The sequence below is a fragment of the Acinonyx jubatus genome, chromosome E3 (assembly GCF_027475565.1).
Source record: "Acinonyx jubatus isolate Ajub_Pintada_27869175 chromosome E3, VMU_Ajub_asm_v1.0, whole genome shotgun sequence".
Lineage (NCBI taxonomy): Eukaryota > Metazoa > Chordata > Mammalia > Carnivora > Felidae > Acinonyx > Acinonyx jubatus.
This window is the reverse complement of record NC_069398.1, coordinates 8661969-8683165: the sequence shown is the minus strand read 5'-3', so window position 1 is coordinate 8683165 and position 21197 is coordinate 8661969. Positions and strand designations below refer to the sequence as shown.

Sequence of the window (21197 nt, the reverse complement as noted above, 5' to 3'; positions counted from 1 at the left end):
GCCTCTACGCCTATCAATAGAGACACGGTTACATAAATTGACAGTTTTGATTTGATTCTGATGTGCTATGCGGCCATTAAAAATAAATCAGTAGACCTGTACACGCTGATGTTGAAAGTGTACCAAGATGTTACCATAGGGGAAAAAAATCAAAAATTGCAGAATAATTCGTGTTGTTTAGTTCCATCCGATATAAAAAAACAAAGCCAAAGCTATGTGTACACACTGACTATTTTTTGCAACTTCCTGTGAACCTACGTTTCTAAATAAAACGTTGAAATGGGAAGGGTAACGAGGGTGGGGTGTAAGTAGGTGTGGATACGTGTCTATGCACACACGCACATATGTGGGCATCTTTAGAATTATAAAAATTCTTTTTTCTTAATGTTTATTTACTTTTGAGAGTGAGAGAGAGAGAGAGAGAGAGAGAGAGTGAGCACGGTGGGGAGAGGCGGAGAGAGAGGGAGACACAGAACTGGAAACAGACTCCAGGCTCTGAGCTGTCAGCACAGAGCTTGATGTGATGCTCGAACCCACGAAGTCTAAGATCATGACCTGAGCCGAAGTCAGACACGTAACTGACTGAGCCACCCAGGCGCCCCTTTATAATTATAATACAGAGAAAGCTGTCTCTTGGGATACACATCAAAACTATTACCAGTGGTCATCACTACAGAGGGATGAGAAATTGGGGGGCAAATGGATAAATTTACTTCAAATACTTCTAAAGACCTTATTTTGTTGTTTCCCACAAAGCTTACAAATTTGAGTATCACTTGCACAGTTTTTTTTAAACAATAGTTTAAGCTGCTTGCAAATAAAGAGTTCTATTAAATCAGGGTTTCTGGATGTCGGCACTGCTGACGTTTGGTCTGTCCTGTGCAGCAGGTTCAGCTTCATTTCTGGCCTCTGCTCACTAGATAAAGACGCCCTCCCCCAACACCAGACAGGTGTCACAACCAAAAATGTCTCTAGACATCGGCAGATGTCCCTGCAGACACTGAGAACCACTGTTCGGTTTGTACTCAATCAACCCACTTTATAAATTGTCTCCCTCAAAATTTGGCCAGGACTGTAGATTCCACTTATAATTTACAAAAGAGACAAGCATTTGCTCATGTGCCAAATAAAGCCTGCTCTGGTTAGGGCGGTCCTGGAGGCCACACCACTTCCGATCATAAACAACTACAGTAGTCTCTCTTACCTTATCGTACAAGGGGATCATAAAGTAACCATTATTAGGGGCACAGTCTGTCTGGTATTTCAAAGTCCCGTGCTTGGTATACAACTTTATCTGGAAGGCAAGGAAAGAAGAAAAGTCATAATATCGCCTTTGAGAATTAGCTACACACATTACACCACAATGCATTTGGCCAATATGCATTTGCTGAGGACCTACTATGTGCTGTGATGAACACCAGGCACTAAGGTCAGAGACAAATAAGACAAAGTATCCACGAAATAGTGTAATTAGATATTTTTTAGGTTAGAAACCCTCTAAAGACTACCCTGCAAAGTCATATTTTTCAATATTTTTCAGTGTATTTTTAGCGGCTGTCTCTATGGATATAAAACAAATTTTCCAATGTGCTATTAATAAGGTGCTTATTAAAATGCAATCCCCAAGCCCCACTTCTGTTTCTAAACTAGAAGGTCTTGGGTGGGGGGACAGGGATCTACATTCATCTCAAATGATTCCCAATATTTGCGAGTTAACACTCATCTAGGAATTTTTAATTTCCTCTTTTATTTTCATTCTTAGGCAAAAATAAATCAAAAGGCACTTAATGTATGTCTTTTCAAGGGATCTCTAAAGTTCTTGTATCCTGGGCATTTCCAAATACAATCTCTTAACCTTTTAAGACACTCAAGCAACATCTGGGTTTTCCACATGCTGTGTGATAGTCATTTAACCTCCTGAGGTCCAGTTTCTTCATAAATACGAAAAGAGCCACTCCCCTTCGTGGTGATTATACAGACTCACATCAATGCATATTAAGCACCTGGCAGGCAGCATGGCTCAAAAAAAAAAAAAAAAGTGTTCTTATTATTTTACTATATTACTATGTGGTAGTACTAACTTCTCTCTGCCTTTACTTTTCTCTCGGAGCCCCAGGAAACTAAGTAGCACAAAGCCTTGCAAGGCAGCTTCTGAAGTGGTCTGTGCCCACACACTGGGAGGCAACCCAAGAGGTGGCACGGGCACCCAGCAGAGCCCTAGAACCCTGCCATTGCCAGTGGGTTGACTCATTAAACACCTGACTTAGGATCAAAACTGGCAGAGAAGCGAGAGACAGAGGGGTCTTGAAGGTGATAATTATTTTCTTTAGTTAATACATGGTGCTGGATTCTGCTTCTGTCTCAACACCCTCCTACAAGAACAAAAGCTGGGATTTGGAACAAGGCCAGGGCGACCCAGTGGAGTGTGGAATCTATTTTCTACCCCTCCCCAAACCCATCTCAGCAACCAGATTTGTAGAATATACTGGTTCATTCCTTCACCACAGCCCTTCAGCTGCCAGCAATGGACTGGCTCAAATGTGCTTTCAGTCAGCCTTTGGGGTCTTAATCCCCCCAAAGTCCCTTCTCTTTGCCAGCTAATAGCCTCTTCCTTTTTTCTCTCTCTCTCCAATCCCCTTCTGCCCCATCACAGTACCCTTCTAAGACAGAGGCCAGCCCTCCCTCAGGTCCCCTCCCATCTATCCTGACAAGTGACCTTACTTTTCACAAAAGCTTTCTGGGCCATAATGCCACTGTATTGATAATCATGTAACTGCCTGGGGCTTTACAACTTAATAAAAAAGACTTCAGCTCAAATCTCCAGCATTAATTTCTCTAACTACCCAGAAAGACATTCAGGGCAGCTGCCAACTCTCCATTTTTAAAGAAAAAGGAGTCCCGGGTTGGGGGGATATCGGGAAAGATTAAAAATACATATTCCCAGCCCCAGAGATGCCAACAGAGATCTACCCGGACAGGATCTTTGGGATGGGAATCAGTGCTCTCTAAAAGCATCCCTGGGGGGTTTCGAGGAGTGGATTAGAACTTTTGGGGGCTCTGAGACGTGGGGTACATACCTCTAGGTCCCCAACCCCACTCTGTAGCTGACCCCACGATAGGAACCCCCACCCCAGCGCGACGGGGAGGGCATGGGATGGTGGAGAGCCCGCGGGGGGCGGAGTCTTCAAGGAGGCAAGGACTCCTAGAACGTGGGGCAGGTGGCAACCGCCTGGCGTTTGAGGCGAGGCCACCGCAGCCCAGACAGGTTGAGTAACTGGCTCAGGGTCACACAGCGAGCTCCGGCCCCGGCCGCGGGGCGGGCGCTCACCTCGATGAGCGAGTAGTTGATCTCCACGTCCGACTTGACGAAGCCCCCGCAGCCCACCACGATGTCCTCGGAGGCGCGTGCCGGACCCACGCCACTCAGCAGCAGCACCACAGCGGCGGCCACCACCACTGGCCCCGGCGGCCCCAAACCCCCGCACCCCCGCATGGCCGGGTCTCTGCCGCCCGACCCTTCGCAGGCCTCCAGGTCCCGCCCCTAGCTCCGCGCGCTGCCCGCTGCTTCCTCCTCTGCCCGCCGCTGACAGCCCAGGCCCCGCCCCGGCGCTGCTGCGCGTGCGTGCTCCGGCGCCACGCCCCCTCGCCAGACAGGCTAACTACAGCGCATGCTCAGCAACAAAACCAGCCCATTAGTGCCCTACGGTGGCCTGGAGGACTCCGCGCACCGTCTGTCAGGTGCAGTTGCAAGGTCCCTGATTACAGTCACAAACTCCCAAGTTGAATTATGCTTTGGAATTCAATATCGCTGAAACTGGAACGACAAGAGACTGTTGATTTAAGTATCCAACTACTCCCCCGAATGTTTTTGGCACATGTATTTCACAGGTGATATATAATCTCAAAAACCCGTTTAGGAATTTGAGTCAGTGCATTTTTCCATTATAAATAATCAGTACTTTTTAAAAAAAGCAATACACAGGCCATTTAAGGTCAGCATTATGTTTTTTAAAAAAGGGTATTTGAAATTTATTTTAATCCCAGTTCTAATAACATTTGTGTAGAAACAAACTTGAGGGTTTTTCTCCCATAAGCAAGAGATGCAAACAGTTAATTTACTTTGAATTGTCTGTGATTTGAAGCATGGTTTGTCAGAAAACAAGTTCAAATCTCAGCACGTTGTGCTTTGCCCCAAGATTATACATATACTATGACAAAAACTGGATTTAACTGCAAGTTACCACATCAAAAGAGACAAAAATTGCTTTTCTGACCTGATATTGGAATTCTTCCATTTTGCCCTAAAAGAGAATCAAGCCCTTTATTTTGATAGTTTTTATATTTTATTTCTAAACAACCAGGTAAGAGAGAAAATTTCCCACTAGAATTTATCATTGTGACCAAGACTTAAGCAATATACAACTATGAATCATAGGGAGTTTAGACCATGCAATAGTTAAAACCTTCATGGGTCCTATAATGGAATGATACATCCCCCAAGGATCTCAGTCATGAGCACATCTGATTTCAGTTTCTCACTCTGCACTCTCACTGGAAATACAGTGAAATTCTCAACTATTTGGTTATAGAGAGAATCTAGCTTAATATTTATTTCATTTATTGGGTATTTATAACTACAACTGAAACAGATGCTCTTTCCTCTCCCTAGCATGAGTCCCTGTTTTGTCTTAGCAAATCCGCATGGGGCTGAAAGCCACCAATTAGGAAATGCTGACCCATGGAACCTTCTCACCTTACAGAATGGGAAACTGAGGCTGAGAGGGGGAAAGGGACTAGTTTAGGGCTCTGCATTCAGCCCTGTACTGTTCAGAGGACTGGGTTCTGTTCTTGGCTCACCCAACTGATTTCCTCTGTGTTCTTCCTTACTTTCTGACCATTCCCCCAAAATTCCCACCATTCCCCAGAAATTCATCTTCCCATATACAATAAAATAAACACTAAGACTGTGGCAATGCCTATCAGAGGTGGGGTCACATGGGGTCACAGTAAAAGAGGCCTCCCCCTAATTTCCATCAGCCTCCACCAAGATCACCTCAAATAAACAGACATAATTTATAAATGTGAACAGCGGACCTGCCACACTCAGTGTGACTGAGTTTGTTCTCTGTGTCCCTGCTCTTCCAGAAGACCCAGGCTGGAGGACAGCTGAAGGCATACTGACTTGGGCCCCAGGCCAGGGTTGGGAAACCCCAAAAGAAAGGGGAGCCCACACAGTGGAGGCCATGCGAGAAGTGGCATTCAAGAGCTGCAGAGAAGTGACAGGGCGATGTGGAAAATGCATAGAGTCTGACTCCTTCCTCCAAACTGAGTACCTGTGTTTGCCTGTCTGAAAAAGCTGTCTTTTCATTTCTATCTTGAAAAGAATACATGCTCGTGGCAGAAAGAAAGAAAACAGAAAAAGGAAAGGAAAAAGAAAAGAAAAATGAGGATTTCCATGATCACTGCTGGACTGCACGTCCATTTTTAAAATCTATGCATACATGTTGCATAAAGGATTTCCCAAAAAGAGCTACTGTCTGGGGACACACCTTGCTTTAACACCCAGGAGAGGAAGGCAAAGATTTGGCTTCCTTCTCCCCCTTTCCCCAACCTAAGAATATACTTTTTTTTTTTGCATAAATATTGTAGCCTATTTTGTATTATAATCTTGTTTTCATTTAGCATTTAGCAACTATCTTTCCATATTATATTTCTGAAATGGCACAGTGAACCACTGCTTAGTAACCTATGGATAACATAACATTACTAACACTAATAATCGCTAACTCATTGAGCATTTACTGTGTTCTTGGCACTGTGCTAAACTCTTTATTAGTAATCTTAGTATCTTCCCACCACCCTACAGGCAGACAGTGTCCATCCCACCTGTTGCGGGACTGGAGGGTTTTAGCGGGATGCCACTGCACTTTCCGGGGCTCCAAGATCCCCTCCCCCAATGCCGGCTCGGGCCACCCAGAGTGCCCCCTCCAATTGCCTCGTCTCATCCCTTCCCGCCCCACCCTTGCCGCGCGGCGGGACCTTGCCCCGGGCCTGGCGATCCCGGAGCTGGAATCCCAGCCTAGCCTGTCAGTCTCCGCCCCTTCCAGGACCCGGAGCGCGGCAAAGGAGGCTGTCTCGGGACAGACGGACAGACCGCGGGCGGACAGACGGACAAGCACGGGAGGCGCGCGATGGCCGCGGCTGCAGAGCCCTGTGTGGGACAGGGAGTAAGTCCCCCCACCCCCACCCCGCCTCCTGCCCCACTCTCCTTTTCCGGGCTTGGTAGGTCTCTCCGGCAGCTTTCTCCAGCGGGTGATACCGGGGAGGGGAGAGACCACCAAATTCCCAGGCAAACAGCAGGCAAGTGCGGGCCCTTTAACCGAGCCTGCCCCTGCAGACCCCAGCACCACTAACGGGGCCTCCCGACCTCCCAGCTGCCTGCAGGCTTTGACCTCTATTTGCATAAAGCTTCAGGACCCCCACCTCTCTGGCCGGCTTCCTCTTTCATCCAGGCTTTTAGCGAAGGACTCTGGCAAAGAGGCTCATGGGATGGGAGCAAGGGTCGCAAACTCCCAGGATTTCAGGGGCCGGGCCGGTAAGGCAATAATAATAGCTGATATTAATTGAGGGCTTACTTTGTGCCCCACATCCTCCTATATGCTTTATTGGTACCAACCCATTTAATTCAATCCTTAGAGGTAGATTCTCTGAACACCACCCCTCTCCTTTGCAACAAAGGAAACTGAGGCACAGGGAAGTTGAAGTTCACAGAGCTGGCCAGTGGCAAAGTGGGGAGCAGTGAAGAAAGATAACCAGTGTGGGAGAGGGAGGGCTGTTAATATAGTAGGAAGAGAACTGAAGAGCCATGTTCTCTGAACTTCCCATTCAGACTTTTTGTAGCGTTAGAGAAGGCCAGCCAAGAGGCTGAGAGAAGAATCACAGACCCAGGGGCACCTGGGGGGCTCAGTCCATTAAGCATCTGGCTCTTGACTTGGGATGAGGTCATGATTTCATGGTTCATGGGTTCAAGCCCCGGGGCTCAGCTCTGACAGCATGGAGCCTGCTTGGGATTCTCTCTCTCTCCCTCTGTCTCTGCCCCTCCCCTACTCCTGTGCTTGTTCTCTCTCTCTCTCTCTCTCTCTCTCTCTCTCAATAAATAAACTTTAAAAAAAAGAATCACAGATCAAGACCCTCTGTAGAACAAGCTTTGGGGTCAAACAGGCTTCATGGGAATTAGCTCTGCCACTTTCTGTATGTGTGGGCCTGAAGAAGGCTGTTCCCCTCTCAGTGCCTCAGTTCCCTGGTCTGTGAAATGGGAACAGTAACACCTACCTCTTAAAATATAAGGCTTAAACGACAGTCTGCACCCAGTATTCATCCTGGAACCCAGGTATCCCAGACTCCAGGACCCAGCCACCTTGGTTCAAATCCCAGCACCACCACTTTCCACCTGGGTGACTATCACCCAGGTTATGTCACCTTTCTGGGCCTCAGCTTCCTCATATGCAAAATCAGTAGCATAATTGCCTGTACTTCTTAGGGCTGATATTAGCATTAAAGGAGTTGAGACTTATAAGGTACTCCAGAGAGTGCTGGGCCCATTTTCATGTCAATGTTAGGAGTCCAGATGGTTGCCTTTCCCCCTAATCAGGTGAATCTGGGACTCCTGCATTGTATGATCACAAGGGTCGCCCTGGTGTTCCCTCAGGTCTGGAACTGGACAGAGCCTGAACCCATTGCTGCCCACCTATTGAACGTGTGCTTCCTGAAAACGGCAGGGATCTGGGTACCCCCGATGTACCTCTGGGTCCTTGGCCCCATCTACCTCCTCTACATCCATCGCCACGGCAACAACTACCTCCGGATGTCCTCGCTCTACAAGGCCAAAATGGTAACCGCTGCCTCTGGGAGGCTGTAACCAGACAATGGTTGGGAGGTGTGGGAAGCTGGCTGGAGCCTTGGCGGAGACCCCAAAGTGGACACTCCTCCTTTCAAGGAGCACCCAGGGTGGGGACGAGACGGGGACCTCTTAGTCAAACAGAGCAATACTCCAGAGAGGCTACAGAGGTAAACTCTGTGGAACCAGATTCCCCCAAACAGATATGGTGACAATGAAAATCCACGCATCTGCAAACACACACATCTGGATGTTCAGATGTTCCTGGCCAGTTTGTGACTACCATACCTTGGAATTACCCACAGGGTGTGAGGTATACTCCTAGGGTACACGAGGTGATTTTAGGGTCACACTTGGGTGAACTTTAAAAATTTTTTTGAACAGTTACGCGTTGATTTTTATGTTTTCCCACTGGCAGTTCTAAACACCGGTTCTTAAAATTGTTCTGTATTTATTTTAGTGTGTTACAAAAACACGGGCATTCCAAGTGTGAGCCTTTCTGCTCATCCATCCCGTTCTCCAAACTTCTACAAGAATGTCCTTCCCAGGCATTAAGGAATCTGCTCCTGAAATCATTGTTGCACTATATACTAACTAACTTGGGTTAAATTAAAAAAAAAAAAAAAAAAAAGAACGTCCTTCCCATACCACCTCGTTAATTTTTGTCCTATTGTCGAACTCTTCCTTAAAGGGCCAGACAGTATATATTTGAGGCTTTGAAGGTCCATGTGGATTCCATGTCACCTACTCTGCCATTGCAGCAGAAAAGCAGCCACAAACAACAGTAAATAAATAAGCATGACTGTGTCTCGATAGCATTTTCTCGAAAGTCACTGAAATTTAAACTTCATGTAATTTTCACACATCACGACATATTATACTTTTTTGAGTTTTGTTCAATGATTGAAAAATGTCAAAAACCATCCTTAGCTCACAGGGGATACAAAAATAGGCAGCGGGTCAAACCCAGGCCGCCAGTAGTACTTGGAGCCCCGCTTTGGACTGTGAGGTGCTTGTAATAGTTCCTGCTATGCACCCAGAGGCCTCGTCTTCTCTCCCACCTGTGTTCACCTTCTGCTTTCCTGCTTTCTCTCATTCAGAAGAGAGATCCCCTCATCTTAGAGAAAGGTCTGGAGACATACCAGTCCTGACAGAGCTTCTCCTTGATTTTATAGCAGAGGTCACCGGTGTCTGGGTGGCTCAGTCGGTTAAGCATCCAATTTCGGCTCAGGTCATGATCTCACTGTTGGTGAGTTCAAGTCCCGCGTCAGGCTGTGTGCTGACAGCTCAGAGCCTGGAGCCTGGTTCAGATTCTGTGTCTCCCTCTCTCTTTGCCTGTCACTCACTCGTGCTCTCTCTGTCAAAAATAAATAAACATTAAAAACTTTTTAAAAATAGTAGAGGTCAAAGGGACTTGAAGAGAGTGTAACTTTTTCATATCCTGCGTGAATGTTGTCCCCTGCGTGAATGTTGTTTCAGGCCGCTTTTTATTTATTTATTTATTTATTTATTTATTTATTTATTCATAAATGTTTGTTTATTTTCGAGAGACACAGAGTGTGAGTGGGGGGAGGGGCAGAGAGAGGGAGATACACACACACACACACACACACACAGAATCCAAAGCAGCCTCCAGGCTCCAAGCTGTCAGCACAGAGCCTGATGTAGGGCTCGAACTCATGAACCATGAGATCGTGACCTGAGCTGAAGTTGGACAGTTAACCGTCTGAGCCACCCAGGAGCCCCTTTTTTTAAACATTTTTTTGATGTTTATTTATTTGAGAGACAGACAGACAGACAGAGCATGAGCGGGGGAGGGGCAGAGAGAGAGAAAGACACAGAATTTGAAGCAGGCTCCAGGCTCTGAGCTGTCAGAGCCCGACGCAGGGCTTGAACTCACGAACCATGAGAACATGACCTGAGCTGAAGTTGGACACTTAACCTACTGAGCCACCCAGGTGCCCCCATGGCCCTTCTTCATACCTAAAGCACCTCGCCTGCGTACTCTTGGTGCACCCTGCCCCACCCTCGCATTCTGGAAAATACTGGGTTGGCCTGGGTCCCTGGGGCATATTATTTATAGGACACTTCCAGGTCAAGGTGAATCTGTAGGTAAGGCTCCCCTTCCTGCTTCTTATTCGGCATCTCTCACACCGGCACTGCTAAATTACGATGTTGGGACCTTAGCGGTGCCTCATCCAGAGCCACTGCCCAGTGGGCGTGGGGTCCCTGTCTGGTTTGTCCCCCATCCTTCTTTTTGCCCGCCGGCCTTATCTAGCCAAGCCTGTTTCCCAGGTGCTTGGGCTTGCCCTCATCATCCTGTGCACGTCCAGCGTGTCTGTGGCTCTCTGGAGAATCCAGCGGGGAACACCCCAGGCCCCAGAATTCCTCATTCATCCTACTGTGTGGCTCACCACGACGGTAAGGACAACCCAGGCTTGCTGGGCTTGCTCCTGGCTGAGAGGCTTCTCTTGCCCTGGTGGAGGGTGTGGGGCAGAGCACAGCTCCCTTCCACCCTCCCTGCCCCTGCCCACCTTAAGGGGCCTGTCCTGACTCTCCTGTCCAGAGCTTCGCCATGTTCCTGGTCCACACAGAGAGGAAGAAAGGGGTCCGGGCATCGGGGCTGCTGTTTGGATACTGGCTGCTCTGCTTTCTCTTGCCAGTGACCAGTGCTGCCCAGCTGGCCTCGCAAGGGGTAAGTGGAAGCCTGGGGAACCGATGTGGCAGTTTCAGGCCGTGGGTTGCCCTGCCTCCGTCCTTCCTCCTCCCCTTTCCACACATGACTTACTGTCTACACAGGAACACACACCACGGTTGCTTAAACTCCAGCGACACACAGGCACACTCACTCACACAGGTGTATGCGTCATCCCATATGTTTTTATGGACACTCATTCCCAGGGTCTTACACACTTAGCTCACACACTTCACTTGCACAGCAGACGCACCCCTTTGTGCCCCACCTTTCGTGCATCACACAACTACCGTCTGAAGCACACCCACCCCTGCCGCCACCCAGTGTGTCTGCGCCTTCAAGCTCCCACACGATTCAGGCACATGCATCGCCCATTCCCACGCTGCACACCCATGCACACGTCCTCCCTCGCACCACTGGCCACAGGTGCAGTGTTGGTTCACGCTGTCAGGAGCTTCCCTGATGAAATTTGAAAGTGGCCCCATAGGGGCCCGTGGGTGGCTCTGTCGGTTAAGTGTCTGACTTCAGGTCAGGTCGTGATCTTGCGGTTTGTGGGTTCGAGCCCCGCGTCGGGCTCTGTGCTGACAGCTCGGAGCCGGGAGCCTGATTTGGATTCTGTGTCTCCCTCTCTCTCTGCCCCTCCCTCACTCGTAGTCTCTCAAAAATAATAAACAATCTCTCTCAATAAATAATAAAAATTAAAAAAAAATTAGGTCTAATTAGTATTAGGTCTAATACCTGATACTCCAGATGGTAGCTGGCAGAGTTAATAAGCAAGGCGGGGGCGCCTGGGTGGCGCAGTCGGTTAAGCATCCGACTTCAGCCAGGTCACGATCTCGCGGTCCGTGAGTTCGAGCCCCGCGTCAGGCTCTGGGCTGATGGCTCAGAGCCTGGAGCCTGTTTCCGATTCTGTGTCTCCCTCTCTCTCTGCCCCTCCCCCGTTCCTCCTCTGTCTCTCTCTGTCCCAAAAATAAATAAACATTAAAAAAAAAATTAAAATAATAAGCAAGGGGACTTACAAGGCTTGTCCCAGGCACCACAGGACGAGTAGATGTCCGCACCTGCCACCAGAATCTTCAAAGTATATAGAGGCTTATGTCCAGACAGTCTCCACAACATGTTACTGTCTCAAGTTTGTGTTCTTGAAAAGGCTCCAAGTGCGAGACACGAGTGAGTGGAATGACCTCCCAAAACATACCTGCGCACACAATCTTTCTGTATGAGCGTGCACATCTCCCCTCCTTCTCACCTACCCTCACCCATGCTCCCCTCTGGACACAATACGCATTGTTGCATATCCATCCATATTTCTTTTTCATTTTATGTAGAGAGAGTGAGCACTGTGCTTTCAGCTCACTCTCAAGACCATGAGATCAGGACCTGAGCCAAAATCAAGAGTCAGATGCTCAACCCACTGAGCTACCCAGGCTTCCCTTCCCCCCACCCACCTCCCTATATTTCGGTTTCCCATCCTGGCCAACAGCAGTTCCGTGTTAAGGAACACATCGGATCTGTTTACCTGCAAAGAGAGAAATAGCCCAGACCTCGGTTCCTCAACCTCAGCGCTCTTGACATCATTCTCTTTGGGGCCGGGGGGAGCCGTTCTCGCCTTATCGGATGTTAAACAGCATCCCCGGCCTCCACCCGCTAGATGCCAAGTGCACACCTTCCCTTGATGGTCAAACCCAGAGTGTCTGCCCTTGGGGACAAATTTGCCCCAGTTGAAAAGTGCTTGCGTAGTTTGGATGCTCACCCCAGATCTGGAGACCCCCTGCAATGGGCTGTAGATCGTTTCTGCAGCCAAATGGTTGCTCCAGTCCTGCTCCCGAAAGGAAAAGGCAGAGACATACCATTCTGTCCTTAAGGACAGATTTTCACAAAGTAATCTTCGTAACCGATGGGAAAATTGCACAGGCCATCCACTGATGTGTGCAAAGCTAGGTTCCCCCACGGCCAGATGCAGCACAGAAATAATAATATTGTGACCACGCATTAATATTGTGACCCCGGCCACATGCCAGGCCCTGCAAAAGCCACTTTGTGTCATGTCTTCATTGGATTCTTACAAGAATGTGCTATGGCAGATTCTCACAGTCCCGTTTTAAAGATGGGGAAACCAAGGCTAAGAGAAATGAGCGGCCTCCTCAAGGTCACACGGCCGAGGAGCGCAGAGCCCAAGTCCATCTCCCCCGAATTCAGAACAAATGTCCCGATAGAAACAGTGGTAAAAACGGCATTATAGGGGCGCCTGGGTGGCTCAGTCGGTTAAGTGGCCGACTTCGGCTCAGGTCATGATCTCGCGGTCCGTGAGTTCGAGCCCTGCGTCGGGCTCTGTGCTGACAGCTCAGAGCCTGGAGCCTGTTGCAGTTTCTGTGTCTCCCTCTTTCTGACGCTCCCTTGTTCATGCTCTGTCTCTCTATGTCTCAAAAATAAATAAACGTTAAAAAATTAAAAAAAAATGGCATTATAGAGAAGGTGTGCCGCGATGTAGCTGGGATATCAAATTGTCTAATACCTCAGAAAACAAAAGTAAGAACAAAAGAGTAGAAATCCCGTAGAGGAACTGCCATTTGAAACGAGGGCTCTTGTTTTAAGCCACAAAGACTCAACTCACACTAGCTTAAGGGGGGAAAAAAGTCTGGAGGAATTCATTAGCTCCTACATGGGGGCTCTCCTGGGCACGGTTGGTCTAAGTGTTCAGATGACGCCGTCAGATAGATCTCCATCTCCTTCTGTCTTTTGGTTCTAGCCTGTTATTTGTTCAACAGTGGGGTGGCAAGAAGAGCCAACAATCGCACTAGACCTAGGCTCCACCCCTGCAGCAACCCCAGCGAAAGATCTCCTGATGGTTCCAGCTCTCACTGGCCCAGTGTGGGTCGTATGTCCATTCCTGACCCCACCACAGTAGCCAGGGGACTGGAACGTACTCACTGGTCAGACCTCAGTCCCCTGCCCACCGCCTGAAATGGAGTCACTTCTGCATAAACCACATACCTGAGCATGGGAAAAGAAATTAAGGGAGTCTGACAGAGGGGCAGCAGATACGAAAGCCATCACGGTGTGGCAGCAAAAGTTCTTGATTTGGATCGGATCATCTGGGTGCCCTTGAGCAAGGTGCTATTGCTTCTGTGAACTTGGTTTCTGCATGAGTAAAATAAAGCAGCTAAACTCCAGCTGGGGTCAGAGTGGGGAGGGACTTGATGAGACAGTGCCCAAAAAGACTCCCGCATAGGCACAGGGTGGAGTAAATGCTCACTAAATCCAAAATCCAGTTCCCTTCTTTTTTATTTAAGTTTATCTATTTATTTTGAGAGAGAGAGAGCATGTGCACACATGCATGCAACCGGGGGAGGGGCAGAGAGAGGAGAGAGAGAAAATCCCAAGCATGCTCTGCACCGTGAGCCTGAGCCCGACGCAAGCCCCATGGGAGGCTGGATCTCACAACGGTGAGATCATGACCTGAGCTGAAACTGAGAGTCCAATGCTTAATCGACTGAGCCACCCAGGTGCCCCAAACCAGTTTCCCTCTAAAACCAGAAAACACTGGCCATGAGGAAGCAGAATGGGATATTGGGGTGGGGGCTGGAGTAGAGAAGGGCTTTCCTCCGTGGCACAAGGAGAAAGGAAAAGTATCCCCCCTGCTCACATTCCAGGGGCTGTGGTCAACTGTCACCTGCCTAAGGGGAGACACATGCCCCCCCATTTCATGCAGAGTATGGGGGTCGGGTGTTCCTAAATCGGGTCACCAGGCATGCCGGGGGCACTGGCTTTCAAACCCTGTGGCTCTGGCTCCCTGCCTGGGCACTGCTCATAGCTTCAGAAACCTGCTCAGCTGTGAGCATTCCTCCCCTTAGAGACACCCTGCCCAGCCTCTGCTCCCCACAGGCCTCTGGCTGCAGACTTCACCTTGCCACACTCGATGGGACTTGTGCTTTCTCGCCCACAGGGCTTCCAGAGTGACCCCTACTACCACCTGTCGACCTACCTGTGCTTGTCTCTGGTGCTGGCACAGTTTGTGCTGTCCTGCCTCGTTGATCAACCCCCCTTCTTCCCTAAAGACCCCCAACAGTCTGTAAGTTGCCGTGTCTTCAACCCAGCACCTCCCTTGTCCCTGTTTCATTTCTGGTCTCAGTTTCCCCGTGGGAGAGAAGGGAGCTAAACTAGGACACGAGCCTTCCATAATTTTTTACCCATTCTTTCATTCAGCAAAATGTGTATTGTATATCTGTGCCCTAGGCTGGCCAACTTTTTCTGATCAGAGCAAGACAGAAAGTATTTTAGGCTTTGTGGGCCATATGGTCTCTGCAGCATCGATTCAACTCTGCTGCTGCTGCACAGATAGTATGTCAAAGGAGCATGGCTGTATTCCAGCAAAATTTTACTTGCAGAAACAGGCACTGTGCCAGATCTGGCCCAGGAGCCGTGGTCCAGTCCCTGCGCTGTACCCCAGCTAGGTGCTGAGGATCTATGGCAAACAAGCAGACGTAGTCCCTGTCCTCATGCAGCTAACAGCCAAGTAGAGCAACCAGACATTAATCACATAATTGCACAAGCACGTAGAAAGTTACATTTGGGGCAAGTGCCCTGCAGGAGAAATTCGGGGTCCGTGAGAGTTTATAACAGGTAGCACTGAACTAGCCTGTGAAATCAGGAAAGAATTCTCTGAGGAAGAGACAGTTGAGCTAAGGTCACCTAAGGAAAAAAAATGCTCAGTGACATGAGTAATCAAATGAAGACTCTAGAACTTTTTTGTTCTGTGAGAATGAAAGAAAACATTAAAAATTGATAATAAGCTGTGATGGCAAAGATGTGGTGAAATAAGCAGTCTCGTGCTCTAGTGGTAAAAGGTGAAGATGCGTGCAGTTTTTCTGGAGCAGCTGGCAACGTCTCAGGACAGATCCCTCTGCACTTCTCACCATGTTCACTGACGGATGTTGTCGAGGATGTTATTGTCTGTGTCACACATGCTCCGTGCTTCTAGGAGGTTCTTAGTCTCAGTATTAGTAATAGTTGTTCCCCTGGGAAGCTGTTAGTTCTTACCTATTGGTTGCTGTCAGATTTGTGGCACAAATCGCTTTGGGCCTTACTTGCTAGGAAGCACCTAGCCCACAGGTATTCACCTGTAACAAGCAGTCAGGGCATCTCAGTGCGCACTTCCAGTAATACCGAGCTCACGGTCCGTTCATCCGGTCTTCCTGACCTTGGTTCCCTTGCCTTATACTGGCCATGGAATGTGAGACTTGCGTCCTTCACCAACACCATCTCTTGTCTTTACAGAATCCATGCCCAGAGGCTGGAGCTTCCTTCCCTTCCAAGGCCATGTTCTGGTGGGTTTCTGGGTAAGTAGAGTAGCAGGGAAGGGGCCAAGGTGCATTTGCTTTCTTATTCGTCACTACACCTCTTCCCCCCAAGACGTTTCCGGTCAAGCCTACCAAGGTCAGCCAGGCTTTCTTCCTCCCAGCCTCAGTGCTTCTCTGTCCGATGTCAGTGTGTCCAATCTCCACACCCCATTCCCATTCACTCACTGGAGTGAGATCTGGGTTTGAGTCCGGCTTTCCTTCTCAGCTGGCCCGTATCACAAACATTCAGGACCTCAGTTTTCCCCTCTGTAAAAGGGGAACAGCTCTACCTTCATTAAATGTACATTGCTTAGTGCTTATGCACAGTAGGTGCTCAACAAAACCAAATCTATTCCTTGGCTGCATTCATTCCACCAGCATCTAATATGCACCTGCTATTTGCTAAGCACCGGGAGTAAGGACATAAGAGACCACATCTTGACTCCCCAGAGGCTCCCAGAGGTGGAGAAGACATGTGTTTCTCCAGGGCCAGCACACCAGGCAGTGAGGATGCCCTGTCCCCTCCAGACCACATTGCAGTCAGATCTTGGCAGCCCCTGGATTCGAATCCTGGCCTCACCACTTCCTGGCTGTGTGACCCTGGGCAAGCTGCTTAACCTCTCTGCGTCTCAGTCCCCGCCCCTGAAAAGTGAGGATAATAAGAGCATCTACCTAATAGGGGCGTGGGAATTAAATGAAATAAGGCTTCAAAGCACTGAGCACAGGGTCTGGCCCATAAGGAGTACTATACAAAGTGGTTGGTGAATACATAAAGACTGGAATGCCCTCGGGTGAGGAATTGATGGGAAGTGCATACAGTTTGGCCAGACAGCTCTAGAGAGGACCTAGCCCTCTTTTTCCCAAATGTAGGCATCTGTGGATCATTCTTCAAGCTTTTTGCCTTATTGGGATTTTATTTTCCTTCCTTTACTTAGTGGTTTTTTTTCTATTTTTAAACTCATTTTTCTTTCTTTTTTTAAAAACTTTTTTAAAAAGTTTATTAGTTTTAAGACAGAGAAAGAGAGGGAGAGAGAGAATTAGCAAGGGAGGGACTGAGAGAGAGGACGACACAGGATCAGAAGTGGGCTATGCTGACAGTGCAGAGCCCGATTTGGGGCTTGAACCCACAACCCGTGAGATCATGACCCAAGTCGAAGTTGGATGCCCAACCGACAGAGCCACCCAGGCGCCTGGTTTTTGGGGTTTTTTTTTCTTTAAATCAACTCACTTTTTCTACTTTAATAAACTTTTTTTAAAGGAAACTTTCTATCACTGCCAAGTTGGAAAAAAACCTATTAAATCACTTGCCACATAGATCTCCTCCCCCCAAAATTTCAGTGAAAACCAGGTCATGTTAATAATTTCTAGGTCAGAACTACATTGGCTGAATTTGCTCTGCATTAAAAAAACAAAAGGAGGGGCGCCTGGGTGGCTCAGTCAGTTAGGCGTCCGACTTCAGCTCAGGTCACGATCTCACAGTCCGTGATTTCGAGCCCTGCGTTGGGCTCTGGGCTGATGGCTCAGAGCCTGGAGCCTGCTTCCGATTCTGTGTCTCCCTCTCTCTCTGCCCCTCCCCCGTTCATGCTCTGTCTCTCTCTGTCTCAAAAATAAATAAATGTTAAAAAAAAAAAAAAAAAAAAAAAGGAACTTGGAAAGTCTCCGAGGCGAGCTTAGGACCAGCAGCAAACAAGACCATCTTCTTGGTATTATCAGAAAAATTACAGACACCTCAGAAGTAATAAACCACGCTCCCGCCTTGAAGTCTAGAGTAATTGATCTCTTGTGTATGTGTGCTGGTTCGCAAGCTGGCCCCCAGCTTGGCAAGGACAGACTGAAGACAGAGCAGACCGTTCCAATTGGCAGGTGGTGGTTTTAATAAGCAAGGAAACTTAGGAGGCTTGTCCTGGGCGGCCACAAAGCGAATAGATCTCCGCACCCGCCCACCAGAATCTTACAAGTTAATGCGGGGGCCTCAGCGGGGTTCAGGCACATCTACCATCCAGATAGTTTCAAGAACACATTGCCTTCTCAAGGCTGCATCCTTGAAACGACTTTTAGTGCAGGCAGAGTGGGCAGATCCTACTTTCCAAGGACAGAGGACGGGCGAGGAGCCTCTGATTGCCCACGTCCAGCTTGCGGGACACCCGGAGGTCATGTCCTCTCCGTGACCGCCTCCAATAATGTGCCACCTACAACCCAGTCCAAGTGTTGGTAAACTCTCATTTCAAGGTGAGAAAATTGAGATCCACTGGTGGGAAGGGAGGTGCCCAAGGTGACAGAGCTGAAAACTGGTTTTATTTGACACACCTTTGGTCCTGTGTCAGGAGGTGAGGATATAGAGGAGGATAAAGGCAAGTGCTTTTTGCCCCCATGGAATTTACCATCCAGTGGAGGAGAAAGACACTCAACATATAACCATATCAAAAAAGTAAGTCATGATGGCAACAAGCATTGTAAAGAAAAGCTCAGGAAAAAAGTCTATAATGGGAAAATCTATGTGGACTGAAGGGCCATCAAGTGGGTATCTAAAGAAATCACGTCTAAGCCCAGGAAGCGGCCAGGTGAAGAGTGGCAGGAAAAGGGTTCTAAGCAGAGCAATGTACATGTGCAAAGGTCCTGAGACCAGGTGGCTGCAGAGGTGAACAAGGCACTTAAAGCTGAGGGTGGAGCTCAGGTTTCCAACTCTGGACTTCTGACTCTGGGGAGGTTTATTTCCCTCGCCACACAGGCTGTCCATTGATTAAGTCACTGAGTGTCTCTGAACCTCGATTTCTTCTCCTCATCTGTAAAATAGGTCAATAGTTATCACTGAGTGTTCTTGTGTAAGATTTAATGGGATGATCTTTGTAAACTGGGAAGTGCCCCACAAATGTTGGGGGTGCTCAGGCTAAATGCTTTCATTTTCCTGAGGGGCCAGTAGAGGAAAAGTGACTTACTCAGGGTCACATAGCTCCCAGGGCAGGACCCTGTGGGGGAGGGGAGGAGAGCATGGCGGGAGGAGCTTGTCCTGGTGACTCTCTTTTTACAGGCTGGTCTGGAGAGGCTACAGGAGGCCACTTGGGCCAAAAGACCTCTGGTCACTTGGGCGAGAAAACTCCTCAAAAGAAATTGTTTCCCAGCTCGAGAGGGCATGGACGAAAAACCGCAGTGCGGCCCAGCGGTGAGTGTGTGAGAAACGAGAGCCCGGCCCAACGCTTGGCCAGCAAAGCTCATCACTTGGCCCCGAGTACGACCCCAGACCCTACTCTGGGCTCCACGGCCATAGTCCCCTGCCTGCCAGCTGATCCCAGTAAGCATGAACTGACCAGGCCCAAGGGACATTTCCTCCCAGAGTGCTTCGCAGCTTCCGAGAGGACACAGTGGGTGCCTCCAGAGGGAAGCTTGGATGTTGGGACAGCAGACAGGAAACAGATGGGGAGTGAAAGGTTCTGTGGTGGTCCACAACGTGCAGGCAACTACTTAGTATCTAAGCCGAGGGATTCGTTCCCTGGGCCTCGGTTTTCTTATCTGTTCAACGAGGATGCCATTAGCTTCTGGGGGGTGAAAAAATTTGTAGAAAAGAACTGAGCAAATACCTCAACAATGGTGAAAGCTCCAATAGGGTCAGTTATCTGGAGGATTTCCAGCCCTTTCTAGTCCTGCCAGCTCTGCCTCACCCTTGCCCTCTGTGGCATCTCTGGAAACTTCTGTGGTCCCCTCTGACTCTGAGGAACCCAGTTGGGAACCTCTGGTCTACAGAAAAGAGCTGTCAACATAGGATTCATTAAACGTGGGTTAAAGCAGTCTTGCCATGAAGTAGTTGATGACTTTGGCCAAATCATGTGAACTTCGTGTTTCAGGGCACTGACAAAAGTGCCTTCGCCCTGTGGGAAGAGTTAGAGGGTTCCCCTGTGTACTTTAGGATTTTGTGGGGGTTGTTGAATCCTCCAAATTAGAAGAAGTGAGAGACAGTCTATTGGCTCACATAGCTTAGAAGGTAGGTCTAGCCTCAGGTGTGGCTGGATCCAGGGGCTTGCATAATATCCAAATTCTTTCTCTCCATCTCTCAGCTCAGCTGATGTATTGGCTCGCCTCATATCCTGCCAGTGCAGCAACCCCAGCAGGAGTGTCTCTCCTAGCATCTGTACAGAAAATGCTAGGGAAGGCATTGGCTGACTTGAGTCAGGACCAATGCCATAGCCGGGGGCAGGCCCCATGATCGGTAGCCCCTTCAGAGCCACAGTGGGGTATGTTTTCCCAAAAGGGGTAAATGATATGAGCAAGTCAAAATAGCAACTCATTGCAGGAATATTTTGTTGAATTGCCCCTCTAGTCTTACATGATTTCTAAGTGGCCGAATTCATTCAAAAGGACCTTAGAGGGGGGCGTCTGAGTGGCTCAGTCGGTTAAGCGTCCCATCTCATGATTTGTGAGTTCGAGCCCCACATGGGACTCTGCACTGACAGCTCAGAGCCTGGGGTCTGCTTCGGATTCTGTGTCTCCCTCTCTCTCTGCCCCTCCCCCACTCACACGGTCTCTCTCAAAAAGATATAAACATTAAAAAAAAAAAAAAAAAAGAGTCCTAGAGGTCTTGCCCACTCTCTCCCAGCTGTGACCTCCCCTCAGGGGCATGAGAATATTGCAGCCAGGATAGAAACATTCTCCAGGACAGATTAAGAATCCATAGCAATTGACAGAAGACATGGCCATACAAAGGCCTCCCTGAGTTTTTTTCTGAGTTGACTGATTACACACAGAGAGGACCTTGGTTTTATTTCTGAAGTATTTTGCAATTTTGGGGGGAAGGGAGAGGACGTCATCCTGAGAGGTCAGGAACCAGCCACTCGCAGACCAGGTCAGGTTCCCAAGGTATGTTTGGTCCATGTGTTGTTCGGGGTTTTTTTCTCTTTTTTTTTTTTTAAAGTTGCCAGTATTTAAAACATTGGAGATTTCATATAAAAATCTGGAATTCTGGTGTCTTTTAAAGGACATGGGCAGTGCCGGGTCACATCCCCTGCATGGCAACAGGGGAGTGGATCTGGGCAGGCCCCAGTGGGCAGGGCATTGGTTGGCCACAGTCTGTTCCACTCCCTTTTGTTTTCCCAAACTGGACCTGGACAGTCACCCCCTGCCTCTTCCTGTGGTCACGTGTGCACCCTGCACTAAATGGCCTCCAGTCCGGAGACCTAAAACCTGGACTGTGAAACCCACTGGAAAGGAGGAACCTTGTTACAGAGCCTTCAGGTGGATCCCAGGGATTCCGAATTCTGGGGTGAGCAGCCAGAAC

At 48.7% G+C, this 21197-nt stretch overlaps 2 protein-coding genes across 5 annotated transcripts in view; one reads left to right on the top strand and one right to left on the bottom strand.

The window, feature by feature from the left end:
* The window catches only part of LOC106970554 (nodal modulator 1), a 55890-nt gene extending 52294 nt beyond the window's left edge, over positions 1-3596 (bottom strand). Inside the window, exons 1-2 of one of the 2 annotated variants that reach the window (XM_053213334.1) lie at positions 3329-3596; positions 1205-1294 (exon numbers count right to left, since the gene is read on the bottom strand). In XM_053213334.1, coding sequence (XP_053069309.1) covers positions 1205-1294; positions 3329-3493 — 255 coding nt within the window. In that variant the 5' untranslated portion in view covers positions 3494-3596. The remainder of the gene's footprint in view (positions 1-1204; positions 1295-3328) is intronic. The other variant, XM_015067221.3, reaches the window with a different exon arrangement.
* A 2461-nt stretch (positions 3597-6057) lies between these two features.
* Positions 6058-21197, top strand: part of ABCC6 (ATP binding cassette subfamily C member 6) — a 53000-nt gene continuing 37860 nt past the window's right edge. For 2 of the 3 annotated variants that reach the window (XM_053213332.1, XM_053213333.1), the window contains exons 1-7: positions 6058-6227; positions 7709-7891; positions 10193-10318; positions 10464-10592; positions 14539-14664; positions 15870-15931; positions 18960-19091. In XM_053213332.1, coding sequence (XP_053069307.1) covers positions 6192-6227; positions 7709-7891; positions 10193-10318; positions 10464-10592; positions 14539-14664; positions 15870-15931; positions 18960-19091 — 794 coding nt within the window. In that variant the 5' untranslated portion in view covers positions 6058-6191. The remainder of the gene's footprint in view (positions 6228-7708; positions 7892-10192; positions 10319-10463; positions 10593-14538; positions 14665-15869; positions 15932-18959; positions 19092-21197) is intronic. The other variant, XM_027043172.2, reaches the window with a different exon arrangement.